This window comes from Corythoichthys intestinalis, chromosome 4, assembly GCF_030265065.1.
Source record: "Corythoichthys intestinalis isolate RoL2023-P3 chromosome 4, ASM3026506v1, whole genome shotgun sequence".
In the NCBI taxonomy this organism is placed as follows: domain Eukaryota; kingdom Metazoa; phylum Chordata; class Actinopteri; order Syngnathiformes; family Syngnathidae; genus Corythoichthys; species Corythoichthys intestinalis.
Window position 1 is genome coordinate 60,269,929 of NC_080398.1, and position 15,106 is coordinate 60,285,034.

Consider the following 15,106-nt stretch of genomic DNA (forward strand, 5'->3'; position numbering starts at 1 on the left):
GCAAACAGTGTGGCGCTGCGTATACTTCCTGGAAGCCGCAACCAGGAGTGCTTGTGCATAACAGTGGCGATCCTGGAAGTGGCGAGTTTTGACAGGCAGAAATGTCATGGAAAAAAACTGATCGCGTGCCTCTTTCAATGGGGGTACTACGCAGGTCACTTTTCAGGGTTGAATTTTTCTCTACGCATTGGAAAAGAAAAGAGTAGCAGGAATGCCACGTCGTGATCGTCCGCCTCCAATGTTTACGATGCCGTCATGCCGCACTAAAAAATGGCGACGGCATGACATCACTTCCTTAGTATCCGATTGTTGTACGGAGACAGTCCATATTAAGCGGCGGGTAGTATTACCGGCCTACATTATCCGTCTAACAACTAATCTGGATAGCAGGCATACTAGTGTAGCCAACATGCGGTACAGTCCAACTAATTACACGTTTAAGGCCATTATCCGACCTAGTGTAGGATGTAGCCTGAGTGAATCTACTCAAATCCGCTCGGAGTTGCTCACTTACACACAATGAGTTGCCACAGTAACAAATTAAACGATGATTGACGCGTGCGGCGCTTCAGAAGTTCATGACTCTGGCAAGATCAAACACATTCATCTGTAAATCATCATTAACTTTAATAAACAACTACAGTGCACGTGGACTGGCTGCCTGACGAACAAAGAGCAGGGAGGGGGAGGGAGTGAGAGGGAGACTGCGCGATCTGCTCGGGACAGCTCATCTGTATTTATTTATTTTCTTTTTAATTGAAAGAAAAATCCTCGATGGACTGAGTGCGCGAAGTTTGAAGCGCGAAGTAGCGAGGGATCACTGTACTTTGTTAAATTTTTTAATAAAGTACGATTGAACTCTTTTGCTCATGCTGCCTTTAAGAAAAAAAAATCCCTAGAGTTCTACCGCGCATGCTAGTGAATGTTTTATATGCGCCAACAATAAGGTGCGCCTTCTGTGTTAGTGATTTTGGACCGATGGCAGCCATCTTAGATTCTATTCGACATTTATGCAAAAACGGCTAAATATTCTTGCTTTCAAAGCAGCATCAAAACAAATTTCACTGCTAACATATCAAAAACTATTGAAACAGACATCATTTTACATATTCTGGCCATTTTAAGGATGTCATCTTTGTTGCTTAATATTTATCGACTGAAAAAGGGTAACGTCACGAACATTTCTTCTTGTCTGTGCGGTCACCCTATCGCAAAAACGTCGTTGGTTCTCGCGATCCGACGTGATAGCGCAATGAATCATGTGTACAACAGACGTTTTGCACGTTGACCGACATTTTCTGCATATGTTTTATGTATGGACGATTTTGGTTAAAAAATTGCATTTCTCTGGTGATGTGTGAAGTCCCCGAACATAAGACACGCCTTATAAAACTCAATACTGTCGTTATTTTGAAATGCAAATGCATTCTACATGCCATAATGCTTTCTAGAGGTCTTCTTCTTAACACAGATGGTGGCTTCTTCAAAAACTTACTCATGTATGGCGTGGTAAAACAACTCTTAATTGTACATTTTTCTCAAAAAACTTACTCAAATTAATGTAACACCCACCTCGGGTTGCAGGCATTGCGATCAATTCTCTATCACCTTATCAAATGTCTGTCTTGACGTCTAAACAGATGCAAGCTTAAAAAACCCTAAGCATTCAATTTATCAGTAAAACACTCAAGGCTACAAGAATCCACGGTCTCTTTACTATTATTATTTTTTAAATATAGGACAGTAGTCTCTAAAACACCTATCAGACATAAGGAGACATGACACAAGATAAAATGCACTGAGAGAATGGCAAACATTTTCAGCGCAGGACAAAACAGACAAGATGATAGCATACAAATTAGAGCTCTAATCACAGAACATCTTCACAGTGGTACTTTTCCCCTATTTGTCTTCATGACCTCTGACAAACAGAGGTGAAAGCAGGCAAATGACTTTGACGGATTGCAGGGAGGTTTGTACTCAACAAAATCAATAAAATCAAGAAGAAACTACTCAAACAGTAGCACATCTGCTTTCTCATCTCGTCTCGTCATTAGCAGGGCGGGGTATTGATTTAGTCGGGACATGCGGTACGTTCCCTTGCCTAATGAGTACATCCTCTTTACAGCCCCGCCACGCCAACCTGCTGCAGGCAATGCTCCAACACAACAAGACAACGCTTGGGTCATTCAAGCCTCAGAACAAAATGATGTGACTTTGGTAATATATCACGAGACTTTGTAGTCCATAAGGTTATTGATGATATGCTCCCACCAGGTTTGTTTTTGTCAACGATGACGATAACGATATTTCGTCAACGAACATTTTTTTCATGACGATAACTGCACAATGACGAGCTAAAAACGTGTCTTGGGAGACAAACATAACGAGATAGCTGCCAGTTGTTGTCTGACGAGAACAAGATGCCATAGTTTCCAAAATAATTGACAATGTGTGATATTTTCTTATCGTATGTGTATTTAGCACGCATCTTAGCAGTCCCCGCCCCACAAACAGGCTTTACTCACCCGTCGGTGGGTAAGCGTGTGCCCATTCCAGGCTCCTTTTGTGAAACACATGTGTCAGGTGCTGCTTGGTAAGTTTTGTTTTCATATCATGGCTATGCCATGTTGCTTCAGCCTTTAGAGGTCTATGCTGAATGATCATAACTTGGAATATTAGCATAGCGTTCGTGTCGGCATTAGCATTTAGCGCCGTGACTCGGTAAGTGTCTTCTTAAACTCTTGGAAAACTTTTTTACATACAGTTCGTGGGTCCAGGTGAGTTTAATTAATTGCAAATAATATACTGTTTTCCTGCTGAGTGTGTATTGTCGTAATGAAGATGTTGATGTCCTTATAGACTCTACAAATATGTGCTCGTCTGTCAATGTTCATTCGAAATCATTGGAAACATTTTATTTATTTATTTATTTATTCATGGACTAAAACTTTTGAAGTCTATAGACGAAAACCATAGACTTCATAATGGTATTGAGGGGTCAGATCGGTCATGCACCGCACCTCGCATTCAAGTAGGGGGCCACCCACATCAAGAAGAGCTATTCACAAAAACACACACAACAGCGATCTCATGTCGGATTTCTGTTGAAAAAGTTTGAAAGCTGTACTGCAGACAAACAGGAGGGATTGTCTTAGGAGTGATTTGTTCGAGGATTCAAGGTAATTATATTATATTTTTTGTACCATGGATGCATTTTGAAACGTGAAAAAAATCAATGGGAGAAATTAGCCGCTACTGCATTGGCATCATATTTTGCAATAATTACGTAAAATAAATGCACGTTTTTTTGCTTATAACCAGGGGTGCACATAAGTGGTCTGCATGCGCGCATGCGTACCGGACATAGACAAACGCGCTGGCCCTCAACGGCTTCAATACGCTTTTTTGTGACCAATAGCTGACAACTGTATTTGCGGCGGACACGAGAAAATCACTTTCTCTCGGCCCCACTGAGTAATTATTTCCGTGATCCCCCACCCCCGTCAAAAGACAGACAGACGACAGAGACATCAACGGAGCTACCGAAAAAAAGGACTTTTGCTGAAAAGTGGCTGCAGGAGGTACCATGGCTAGAAGCAAATGATGCTCGCACGGAAATGTGGTGCAACATTTGCCGTGAGAATCCCAATGTCGCTAATAAGAGCAGCGCATTTTATGTAGGGTCAAAGAATTTTAGCCATCCAAACTTTGAAAAGCACGAAAAAAACAGAGCATGTGGCAATTAAGCAAACTATCTATGTCAGATAGGACCCCACTCACCCTATGGACAAGTGGCGGAATAAAGTTATTGTAGAACAGCACCATGCGCTGACAAACGTGTTTTTGCTCGCATTTCACAAGGCTAAACATGCACGTTCAATGAGCTCGTATGAGGAGGACATCCCATTTTTACAAAGGCTTGGAGTTAATGTGAGAGCCGCATATTAATGCCCTTTATTTTGAATTGGTGCTTTTATGTTTATTTCTTTACATTTCACCTCAAAGTAATGGCAATTTTGTTGTGCCAGTTGATGTTAATCAAGCGTTAATTGTTTATATAATTAATTAAACGTAATTGGCTCTAAGTAAAGCTTGTCATAATTTTATCGCATCAGGCGGGTCGGCTCTCAAGCTCAATGAGGACCAAGTCACATCTCCAGGTCCTCCTCTGAGAACCTGGGCAAAAAAATTATGTGCACCCCTGCTTATAACCAAGAATCAAGACTGTTTTACGTCCATATCTATAAAGAATTCAGGGATTTAAGCATTTATTCACAAGAATTTTCACCGAAAAAGCTCTGTTTATATATGCCGTGGCTCTACCCTGATGAACTTGCCTAAGTATCCTTGAGCAAGATACTGAACCTCACATTGCTCCTGGTGCTGCGTCACCAGTAGGTGGATGGCGATGTAGTGTAAAGCGCTTTGAGCGCCTTGAAAGGTGGAAAAGCGCTATACAAGTATAACACCACTTACCATTTAACACCATATGGCGGCCGCCACATTGACTAACAGACTAGCATCGTACATCAACCAATTTACGTAAAATAAATGCTAACTTCACGTTTTTTTTTTTTTTTTTGCTTTTAACCATGAATCAAGACTGTTTTACATCCATATCTATAAAGAATTCAGGGATTTAAGCATTTATTCACATTAGTTTTCACCGGAAAAGCTCTGTTTAAATAAGGCCACTAGCTATATTTACTAACAGACTAGCATTGTGCTTCGACATTTTTACGTAAAACGTGCTAACTGCACGTTTTTTTTTTTTTTTTTGCTTTTACCTAGTGCTGTCAAATTTATTGCGGTAACGGGCGGTAATTATTATTTTTAATTAATCACGTTAAAATATTTGACGCATTTAACGCATGCACGGAATGACCCGCTCATGCATTGCCTCAAACAGATTACAATGACACTGATTTTTTACTCATTGAGAGGTAAGAGGCAGATAAATGTGAGTGTTCAAAGGTGTTCATTGGACCGCGCCGTTTATTGGCATAAGCTTTGACAACTCCTTCACAACAAACATAACTTTTGTGGCGAGCGACGTGGGGAGGAATGACAGGAGATGATCTTTTTCTTAACACGCTTCATTGAACACAACGCAAAACATATACCATTTGCAGCCACCACTGACAGTCATTGTTGCCCAACTTCCCATCATGCATTTGGGCAGAACAGTTAAGTCACTACAGTATCATTTAGTCAAAACACAACAAAAATAATATTCTTATCTCACAAAAAAAATAATGTTCACAAAAAGAAAAGAGCTCAGTGCAAAGAGAACTGGCATTCCCAATCAAAATAGCTATGCAAAATACACATAAAAGTTACTCAGACTTTGGTCAAACTCTATTCAAACATTTTGTTTAGCTCAACAAATACACTACATGGCAATATTTAGTCACAAAATATACAAACTATCAGAGGTCTCGTACGTTGTGAAGTCAACACTCAAATGAACGTAAGGTACAAGGAACCCGGAAACTACTGCGTCAGTTGAGGGGCAAAACGCACTCGTTGGCTAGATCTCTAATTAATGTAAAACTTGTGGTGTATTTCAATCACTATCTTACGTAGTTAAAGACACTGTGGAAGAACGGCAGGGAGCCCATGTGACGTCCCGCTCGGTGACGTCAACAATGGCGAGCCACTGCTTTATTTTTTGATTGAAAATTTTACAAATTTTATAAAAACGAAAACATTAAGAGTTGTTTTAATATAAAATTACTTTAACTTGTACTAACATTTATCTTTAAGAACTACAAGTCTTTCGATCCGTGGATCCCTTCAACAGAAAGAATGTTAATAATGTTAATGCCATCTTGTGGATTTATTGTTATAATAAACAAATACAGTACTGTACTTATGTACAGTATGTTGAATGTATATATCCGTCTTGTGTCTTATTTTTCCATTCCAACAATAATTTACAGAAAAATATGTCATATTTTAGAGATGGTTTGAATTGACATTAATTATGATTAATTAATTTTTAAGCTGTGATTAACTCGATTAAAAATTTTAATCGTTTGACAGCCCTACTTTTAGCCAAGAATCTAGACTGTTTTACGTCCATATCTATAAAGAATTCAGGGATTTAAGCATTTGTTCACAAGAAATTTAAACGAAAAATGCTCTTTGTGATTTCACTCGGTCAGCTCTGACGGCCTCGCCAACAATGCAGGCCCCCTATTCATCGGCCCCGCGCCCTGTCAATACATTATGAAGTCTGCGCGAAAACATTTTCAGAATTGTCGACTAAAACTAGACGAAAACGAACACATTTCGAAATAACAAAATATGACTAAGACAAATAAGTATTGTCTTATAAAAGACTAAGACGGAAATTTAAAGAGCCAAAACCAAAACAAACGGACTCCCACCAAGAATCAATATATCGTTTTACAAAGGAACCAAACAGCTGCAACCTAAGTCTTCTATTAGAATAGTGTCTACGTTAACGTAGACACTGGCTGCCATTGAAGGGCCTAGATATCCAATTAATTTTAAATGGGTTTGACGACTAGCGCCATCAATGGCACTGAAAGCAGGGCAGTACAACCCTTGCCTGGCACGACCAGACTGTTCTCCCTGTGTTTTTCAAACACTGAGAGAATAGTCTGGGACCCAACCCGTTAACGGCCTCTCAAGCAAGTACAAAATCAGTCGACAAATCAGATTCGTTTATTTGCGTGACGTGTTCTTAACGACCAACGTCACTCTTCCGCGTCGGAAGTCGTTTCCACAACAACACAGATGGCGAACAGGAGAGCCGAGAATATGTTCCAATCCATGGTAAAATCAGTTTTAAATTACCAAAAACACATCGACACAAGTCATTGACAACAGTCTGTCTCGCGCTAGCCATGTTGAATAAACTCCGCTCTCCTCGTATGTTTACTTCCGCGCGGCAAGTCCCTCGTCCCGCCCGTCGCTGATTGGTCCACTCCGCTGTCTGTTTGCTGTGGCTTGCTCCGCCCTGGAAAGTATCCGCTTAATGGTGGCCAGACTCAATAGCTGGAACAGCGGTGAGTCTGGAGTGCCAGGCTAGTACAACCCAACCACGTCATTACCACAAGCGCGCGTAGCGCGCGTACAACATGACGCCCTCCGTAGGTTAAAACATGTACTAAATATTATATCTTTCTAAATCAATGGGAAAATTTTATGTGTTTCTAACAACATATTTTAGCGAAAACAGAACAATTGTGGCTTATTTAGAGCCTACAGTCTATAAGTCTGTGGTACCCTTTAAGGTTCTCACGCGGCTCTCACTTACATCCATTTCAAAAACTGCTCAGTCAGGCAAATACATTTTGGTACTCAAGTCCACACAAGAGGTGCACCATATTATTAGGTGCACCGTCCATTTGGGGAAAAGTTTTGACTTTTAGGTGCACCTTATGGTCGTGAAAATACTGTACTTTAACTTTGACTTCACGAACATTATTTTGAAATAACAGTAATCTTACTTGAGTAAAGTTTTTGGCTAATCTCCACTCCTCTGATTATAATAAAATAACACAACATTCTGTGGGTCTTGAACACCAGTTTGAAAAAAATAGCAATATGGAGTTGCCTGTGCTAAAAACAGCGGGCTGTGAATGAGTTAAAAAGTCAAGTCAGATGTAAATGACATGTGAACCTACTCATGTGATTTCAAAAAAAAAAAAAAAAAAAAAAACTGACTGCGCGTGCACACACTTCCCAATGAGTTAATGAAAACCTGGACTGAAAATGTAGTGATGGTGGATCTATCTAAATGTTTTTTCAACTGATTTTACCAACGGGGTCTCCACTCATCCCTCTTTTAACTCTCTATTTGCGCCACTAAAAATAAAAAATAGGTTAAGTGCCTGACACCTGTTGCTATAATTAGACTGGGGAGGTAGCTAAGGTTTATATTTGTGCAACTGGAGCTAGAGCAGAGACAGCAGCGGGTGGTCTGCTGTCTCTGCCTCCGTCACCCCCACTGTTATAGCCACAAGTTGTAACTAATTCTATCATAAAAAGAGCCCAGTATACATTGGGGGAATATGTTTTGACAATGGTAGATCTCTAAATCCTCTACCTTCAATGCATAAAAGCGTCAAGCTGTTGATTCAGTCCTGATCAAATTTTTGTGACGGCTGTAGCTATCGATTATTTAGGAAATCGATTAATCTATCATTTATATAGTTTGAATAATCGAGTAATTGGATTAGGAACATTTAATGTGTTGCAAAATAAGTTTTAGGAGATTTAACACAAATAAACAAGTGTTTATGCCCGCGATAAAATTTCATAAAAATAAGATTTCACTTTCAAAAGAGCTTTAAATGTGAATAAAAAGTAAAATTCCTGAGTTTCTTCAAACTATGCAGAACTGCCCCTTCATTTCACAAAAGCAATAAATGCATTTGAAACTAAATTTAAAATACCTGAGCTTACCCTCAAACGATATTAATAAATTTGTGTATAAGTACAACAAAAGAAGAACAACAATTGGCTAATCTGCCGAGCAAAAGTCCGCGAGATTAAATGCTATAAAATGCAAATGTTTATGACAAAGCTCTTGACTAATTTTTCAAACTCAAAAAAACTGCTCAATATACTTTGAAACTTAATAACGAATGCATAAACAAACATATTAGCTTAAACTAAAACATACCTTTTGTTGGTCTTAACTCGGAGCAGCTGGATTCAGTCATGTTAGACGAGTTATGGCATATTCACTGTTGCCACTAGAGGGTAATGCATCCACCCAAATCAATAAAACTAAATGCAACAAACCATTACAACGTCACTCTAATTAAAGGAATCCTCGAAGCAGCAAAATTTTATTTGAATCTTTTTTCTAATCAAATTACTCGAGTTAATCGATTAATCGCTGCAGCACTAAATTTTTTTGCATCCGAGTTCAGGTCTGGGTCACCTGATTTTCAGAGGAGGGTACTAACGCGTTACATCTATTTGTTACTTTTACTTGAGTAACTTTTTGAGAAAAATGTACTTCTGAGAGTAGTTTTACTAAGCTATACTTTTTACTTTTACTTGAGTAGATTTGTGAAGAAAAAACGCTACTCATACTCTGCTACTTTGGGCTACATAAGAGTCGTTACATTTTTCATCTTTATTATTATTATTTTTTGTTATATGAGATTTAATTTTTTTCCTGGTGTTGCCAAGAGTAGCTCGACTATTTTCACCACTGAGACATCGCAACAATAATCACATGACTCCATTAAACCAATCGGACGCAAGCTTGCCATTCTATGAGCACACCAGCCTTTTCCATCACGTGGCATCTGTATAGCACCGTAAAAAATGAAGTATTTGACGTTAAGCGCTGCCCTCAACATGACTCAAAAGCGCGGATTTAAGCCTCTCTCCCAGTTTTTATTTGGCACCGATTGACCACGAAAAACCAGAGATATGATGCTTTTAATTTCATTATAGTAACCATGAAGGAACTATTCAAACTAGGAACCATTTTCTCCACTAGTGGGCACTCATGCTATTTTGATAAATAAAGGTTCGTTTCTCTTTTTCTTGTCTTTCTGTTATTTTTCTCTCACCGGAATTCAATGATTTTTTTTGTACTTCTTCGGCTTAATGTAGTAATGTAATGGATTATTGTACATTATCATTATAAAAACAGTTCATAAATAAATAATAATAAAAAAATACCAAAAAAATACCATTGTTTAAAAAAAAATAAAAAAAATCAAACAAAAATAAGCAGTTACTCACAATGTTACTCATTACTTGAGTATTCTTTTCACTGGATACTTTTTTACTTGTACTTGAGTAAATTTTTGGATGACTACTTTTACTTGAGTATTATTATTTTGAAGTAATGCTACTTACATGAGTAAAATTTTTGGCTACAGCTCTGCTGATTTTGAGGATCAGCTGATACCCGATACCAATCACTCAGCAATTCATTAATTTATTACAAATTGAGCATTTTTTTTAGTTTTTTTTTTAGGCATTAGCTCCATGTCCATCTTGATTATTTTATTGCTTTGTAGCCATTAAAACATTTTTTAAAAACACGATCTTTTCCCACCTCATTACGATCTTCTAAAAATGTTGCGTAGTTTTTACACCGTGTGAGGGTAAGATCAGGTACTTTTTTTTAAAATGAAAGTGCAATTCAGCATAGTTTGAAGAAGCACTCGGGAATTTTATTTTGTATTGCATTTAATGCTCTTTTGAAAGTGCAATCTGAGTAAGCCTTTGTTTTACAGCTCCCAAAATTTACTTTGCAACGTATTAAATGTTCTTAATCTGATTATACGAATTTACTAGTTGATAAATTAATCGATTACCAAAATAATCAAAGGTGGCACGGTGGCTGAGTGGTTAGCACATCTGCCTCACAGTTCTGAGATCAAGGGTTCAATCCCGGGCTTCGGCTTTCCTGTGTGGAGTTTGCATGTTCTCCCCGTGCCTGCGTAGGTTTCCTCCGGGAACTCCGGTTTCCTCCCACATCCCAAAAACATGCATGATAGGCTGATTGAACACTCTAAATTGTCCGTAGGTATGAGTGCGCGCGTGAATGGTTGTATGTCTCCTTGTGCCCTGCAATTGGCTGGCAACCAGTTCAGAGTGTCCCCTGCCTACTGCCCGTAGTTAGCTGGGATAGGCTCCAGCACCTCCGCGACCCTCGTGAGGAAAAAGCGGCATGGAAAATGAATGAATGAATGAATAAAATAATCAATAGGTGCAGCTCTATTCCAATGCAAGAAAAATCATGGCACTTTGGAAAAACACGGCTGTAACGAAGAGAACACATGCCTTCTACTGGCTAACTTGTAACCTACAGTAACAATAAGTAAATTCATCAGCCCGGATGCAAAAAAAAAAATAATAATCTGGCTCCAAGGAGCAATAGGTACCGGCCCATTCTACCTAGCCACCGAGTTTCAAGACAATTAGCTCACAAATGGCAGAGGAGTACGACTTCAAATTACTGTCCACAAGAACAAGAAGAACAACAACTACTTAACAGGCATTCAGCCATTAAAATATTGAGCTAAACTGTAAATCCTTCCCTCAGATACACAAACTAACATCTCACACTCACACCAACAGAGAAGAAAACAGTAAAAACACAAATGAAACGTACTTACTATTCGTTCATTGCTTGCACTCCGGGCTTTAGTCTGAAATTGGAAAAGAAATACAGATGTATTTTCAATTGATGCTCTTACCATGGAAATTCGTATGAAAATGGAGGCTCGCTCACCTGCAGTCACACTTTTGATGCTCTGTGAAGCTCAGTTCAATTTTATGCTGAGAGAACTTTGACCTTACCCGTACTACCTTGAAGAAAAACAGAGGACGTGACATCATTTAAAAATGATCAACTGTTCTGCAAGGTCGCTCTTTTGAGTGTTTAAACTCAATGCCCTCGCCGCACCATAATTGAAAGACATGAAGGCACGAGCGCAATAATGTATTCCTGTGCTTCTCCTACCATCATGCATGCCAAAGTGCATGCGTGTTAGAGGCAAAGAGAGGTTTGACCACACTTAAATGGTTGCAAACATTACGGAGAAGTGAAGTGCATATTTGAAATTTAATATATAGTTGCTTCACTTTCTCCTCCCTTAAAAACGCTTGAGCTCGAGAAAAATGTGCAGCCTGACATTTTGTTAGTTTATTTCACTTGCTAATTGAGTCTATCTAATTGAGTCTATCTATCAGCTAATTTTGTGTGGGATCCCTCTAGCAGTCTGTTAAAGAATCCCAGAATTAACCTTTTACTTGGTACTCGGAGAATGTCCTAGGTTTTTTGAGCATCTACATTGATGTCTTTCGGACAATCTTGGCTGGGGCATGAATGCTTTCTTGGGTGATTCTTGTAGTGACAAAGAACTTCTCCTGTCTGAAAACATTTGTGACCACAAGAAGGCAGAACCAGTAAATTTGAAATGATACCACATGCGGGAGCTGCCACGAAAGCTATCAAAGAGAATCCCAACTATACAGTGATGCTTCACTCCCAATTCTTCTCTTCGTTTTACCTCTTAGCCCCAGAAATGGGTAGTAACGTGTTACATTTACTCTGTTATAAGGCTGCTGCAACAACTACCGTATTGGACCGAATATAAAACGGCCCTGATTATAAGACAACCCCCTGTTTTTCAAGACTCAAGTTTGAAAAAAGACTTTTTGAACACCAAATTAATTTTTATACAGAAAATAATTACAGTACATCTGAAACAAATTATTATAACAATTATAACAATTTTGCCTTATTCAAATCTTAATATCTGAACATTTAAATATGTAATCTAAAGTGAAATCACATTTGTAAATGAATGGCTTGTTTTTTTTTTTTTTTTTTTTTTTTTTTTTAAATGTAAATAAACCAATATATTGTGATAAAATGACAAAATTGCAATAACTGCATTAACCATCAAAGTGAGGTCTAACTGTAACTGTAGTCTTGAAACAAATCTGAATAAAGAAAAACATTGCAATAAAATAATAATATGATAATATAATACTATATAAGCATATACCATATATAATAATATAATGCTTTATAAGTGTAACACCAATAAAATAATGCAAACTGGTTAAACTTGAGAGTGGCTGAGATCTGTCATGACAGAACATTACTCAAGTTCAGCATTTACTTCAATGATATCTGGTGCCATCTAGCGTCGTGAATGGGTATAATGTCTAGATCCCGAATATAAGACGACTCCCACTTTTTCAGTCTTATTTCAATGCAAAAAACACCGTCTTATATTCGGGCCAATGCGGGCCAATCTATAATATTGATTAATAAATTACTTGCCAACGAATTTGATAATGGATTTTTACTGGCAGCTATGGCCCATTTGGGTCTTTGTTTGTGTGTGATATGAGGCTGTCCACGCACGTCAGTGATTAGGGCGAGAGAAGGAGACAGAGTTCACTGCTAGTTTGCTACACTCAGGTTGGGTTGCTGAATCAATAACTTTATTAAGTGTCGAGAGTTAGATTATCTTTTTTTTTGTTAGATTCAGTGTGCCACTGTCAGAGGTGAGTAAATGAAACCAATTGTATTGTTTGTATTCTTTGCTGATGAGACGTTACTGTTGTGATCCTGCCTTTTGTTCCATGCTGATGCCTTTCTCCCTGTTTGCAAGCTGCACAGGTGCGAGAGGGACCGGTCTCCTCAGGATTGAGGCTAACTGGCAACACCTGTGACTTATTGATAGAGCCTTTTTAAGCACAGGCTAAACACAAACCAGTTGCCAGAACATTCGAGCACAAACGCTAGAAGTCTCACTCCTGAGAAGACCACACTCCACGAATACTCTTTTGTAGCGTATTTTGCCCCTTTAGGGTGATGTTTTTGTTGACAATTTGCTTTTTAAATAAACACTTAACCACCTCTGCAACTGGGTCCCTGGCATTTCCTGATCACTCCACAACAGTTACTACTTAGCACGTAACGCTTAGCTAGTTATCGATTATGCTAATCAGTGTCTTAAATGTCCGTTTGTTTTGTGTTTTGGAGAAGCATATTAGCATTTGAGTTAATGTACGATCGAGAAGTTCTCTCATTTCTTTTTATAAAGAAATCACACACATGAACTCATTCATATAACAGCTTTCAACTCAAACTCCAATTCAAACTGTAAATTGTCATACAAGAGAGTGTGCTTTGAAATTGGATTTGATTTATGAAAAGCTGTTAGATAAAGAAAACGGATCCATTAGTCTGACTACTACTCATTCGATTTTGTTGTTTAGTTTAAAGAAAATAAATGAGTCATTGATACAACTTCAAATCAGTGCTTTGCCCACAAGAAAACAATTGTCAATCCCAGAACTTTTTTTTTTTTTTTTTTGGAATGACTCTTGTTTGATTTGTGTACTGAGAAATTCCTTTTATGTTTCATACTCAGTACTTTTATTAAAAGCTTTAATAAGTTTTATGTACTTAAAACAGTACAGTTGTCGACTACAGTTAAGTCAGGAAGCTTTAATAAAATATTTTTGGAGGAAATAGTCATCCATTTTGTCTTCATTTTTACTTACAACATGCCTAATACAATTTCAAGTTAAATTGTGAAGAAAATTGGAAAAAGTGACTTTTTTATTAAACGTTTAATCAATCGTCCATAAAATCGATAATAAAAAAATAATTGTTAGTTGTAGCCCTATTGGCAGCTCACCACCTCTGCTTGTTCACCTCACTGTCCAACCATCTCAATCCTTTTTGACATAAATACAGTGGGAGTCAATAAAAACCCTCCGCACAAATCAGTAATTGTGGTATCTAAAGCAACAGCACATTATAGTCTTTATCCATCTGTCTCATTCAACAAACTGACAGCTTGTCCATCTTCAACTCACTTGCAGCGTCACATTGCGGCTTTCAGATGGCACGCATTCCATTGCCTCATCATTGCAGCAGCCTCCACATCGAGTAAGGACTACACAGGCAGGTAAGTAAGTGTGTTCTATGTCCTCTGGATACTCCTGGTAAATGTCCACAAGCATTTCTCTGGGCTGGCAGCTACTCTTCATGATGACGTCTGTGAGCTGGATAACTGCAAATGGGATAGAAAGTTATTTTCAATGGAACGACAATCTCACAACAGATAGAAAATTTAGAAACTGACTGTCGATAGAGAGGGAGGAACACCTTGAAGTTCAGCTTCTTTACAGAACTCACATTTTAGAGCCTCACAAGGCATGAGTTGTGAACTCCATGTCGTTTCCAGAGGTGGGTAGTAACGCGTTACATTTACTTGAGTAATCTTTTTTTAGAAAAATGTACTTCTAAGAGTAGGTTTACGAAGCCATACTTTCTAGTTTTCCTTGAGTAGATTCGTGAAAAAGAAACGCTACTCTTACTCTGTTACTCCGGGCAACACTAAAGTCATTACATGTTTCCTTTTTATTCTACATATTGACTTTATTTTTGCCAGACATGACAACAGTAGCTCCACCAGTATCACCAATGAGACGTCGCAACAATAATCAAATGACTCCATTATACCGATCGGACTCAAGCTTGCCGTTCTATGATCGCGGCGGCCCGTTCAATTACGTAACGTCTGTAAAGCACTGTAAAAAATTAAGTATTTGACTCGGCATG

General features: G+C 38.4%; 2 protein-coding genes across 2 annotated transcripts in view; one reads left to right on the forward strand and one right to left on the reverse strand.

Annotated features, from left to right (window-relative positions):
• LOC130914399 (uncharacterized) overlaps positions 1-15,106 on the forward strand; it is a 286,666-nt gene that overhangs the window by 91,915 nt on the left and 179,645 nt on the right. The gene's annotated exons all lie outside the window — the stretch shown is intronic.
• vegfaa (vascular endothelial growth factor Aa) overlaps positions 1-15,106 on the reverse strand; it is a 53,394-nt gene that overhangs the window by 12,293 nt on the left and 25,995 nt on the right. The window contains exons 3-5 of the mRNA XM_057833556.1: positions 14,359-14,555; positions 11,246-11,322; positions 11,130-11,162 (exon numbers count right to left, since the gene is read on the reverse strand). Of these exons, the coding sequence (XP_057689539.1) occupies positions 11,130-11,162; positions 11,246-11,322; positions 14,359-14,555 (307 nt within the window). The remainder of the gene's footprint in view (positions 1-11,129; positions 11,163-11,245; positions 11,323-14,358; positions 14,556-15,106) is intronic.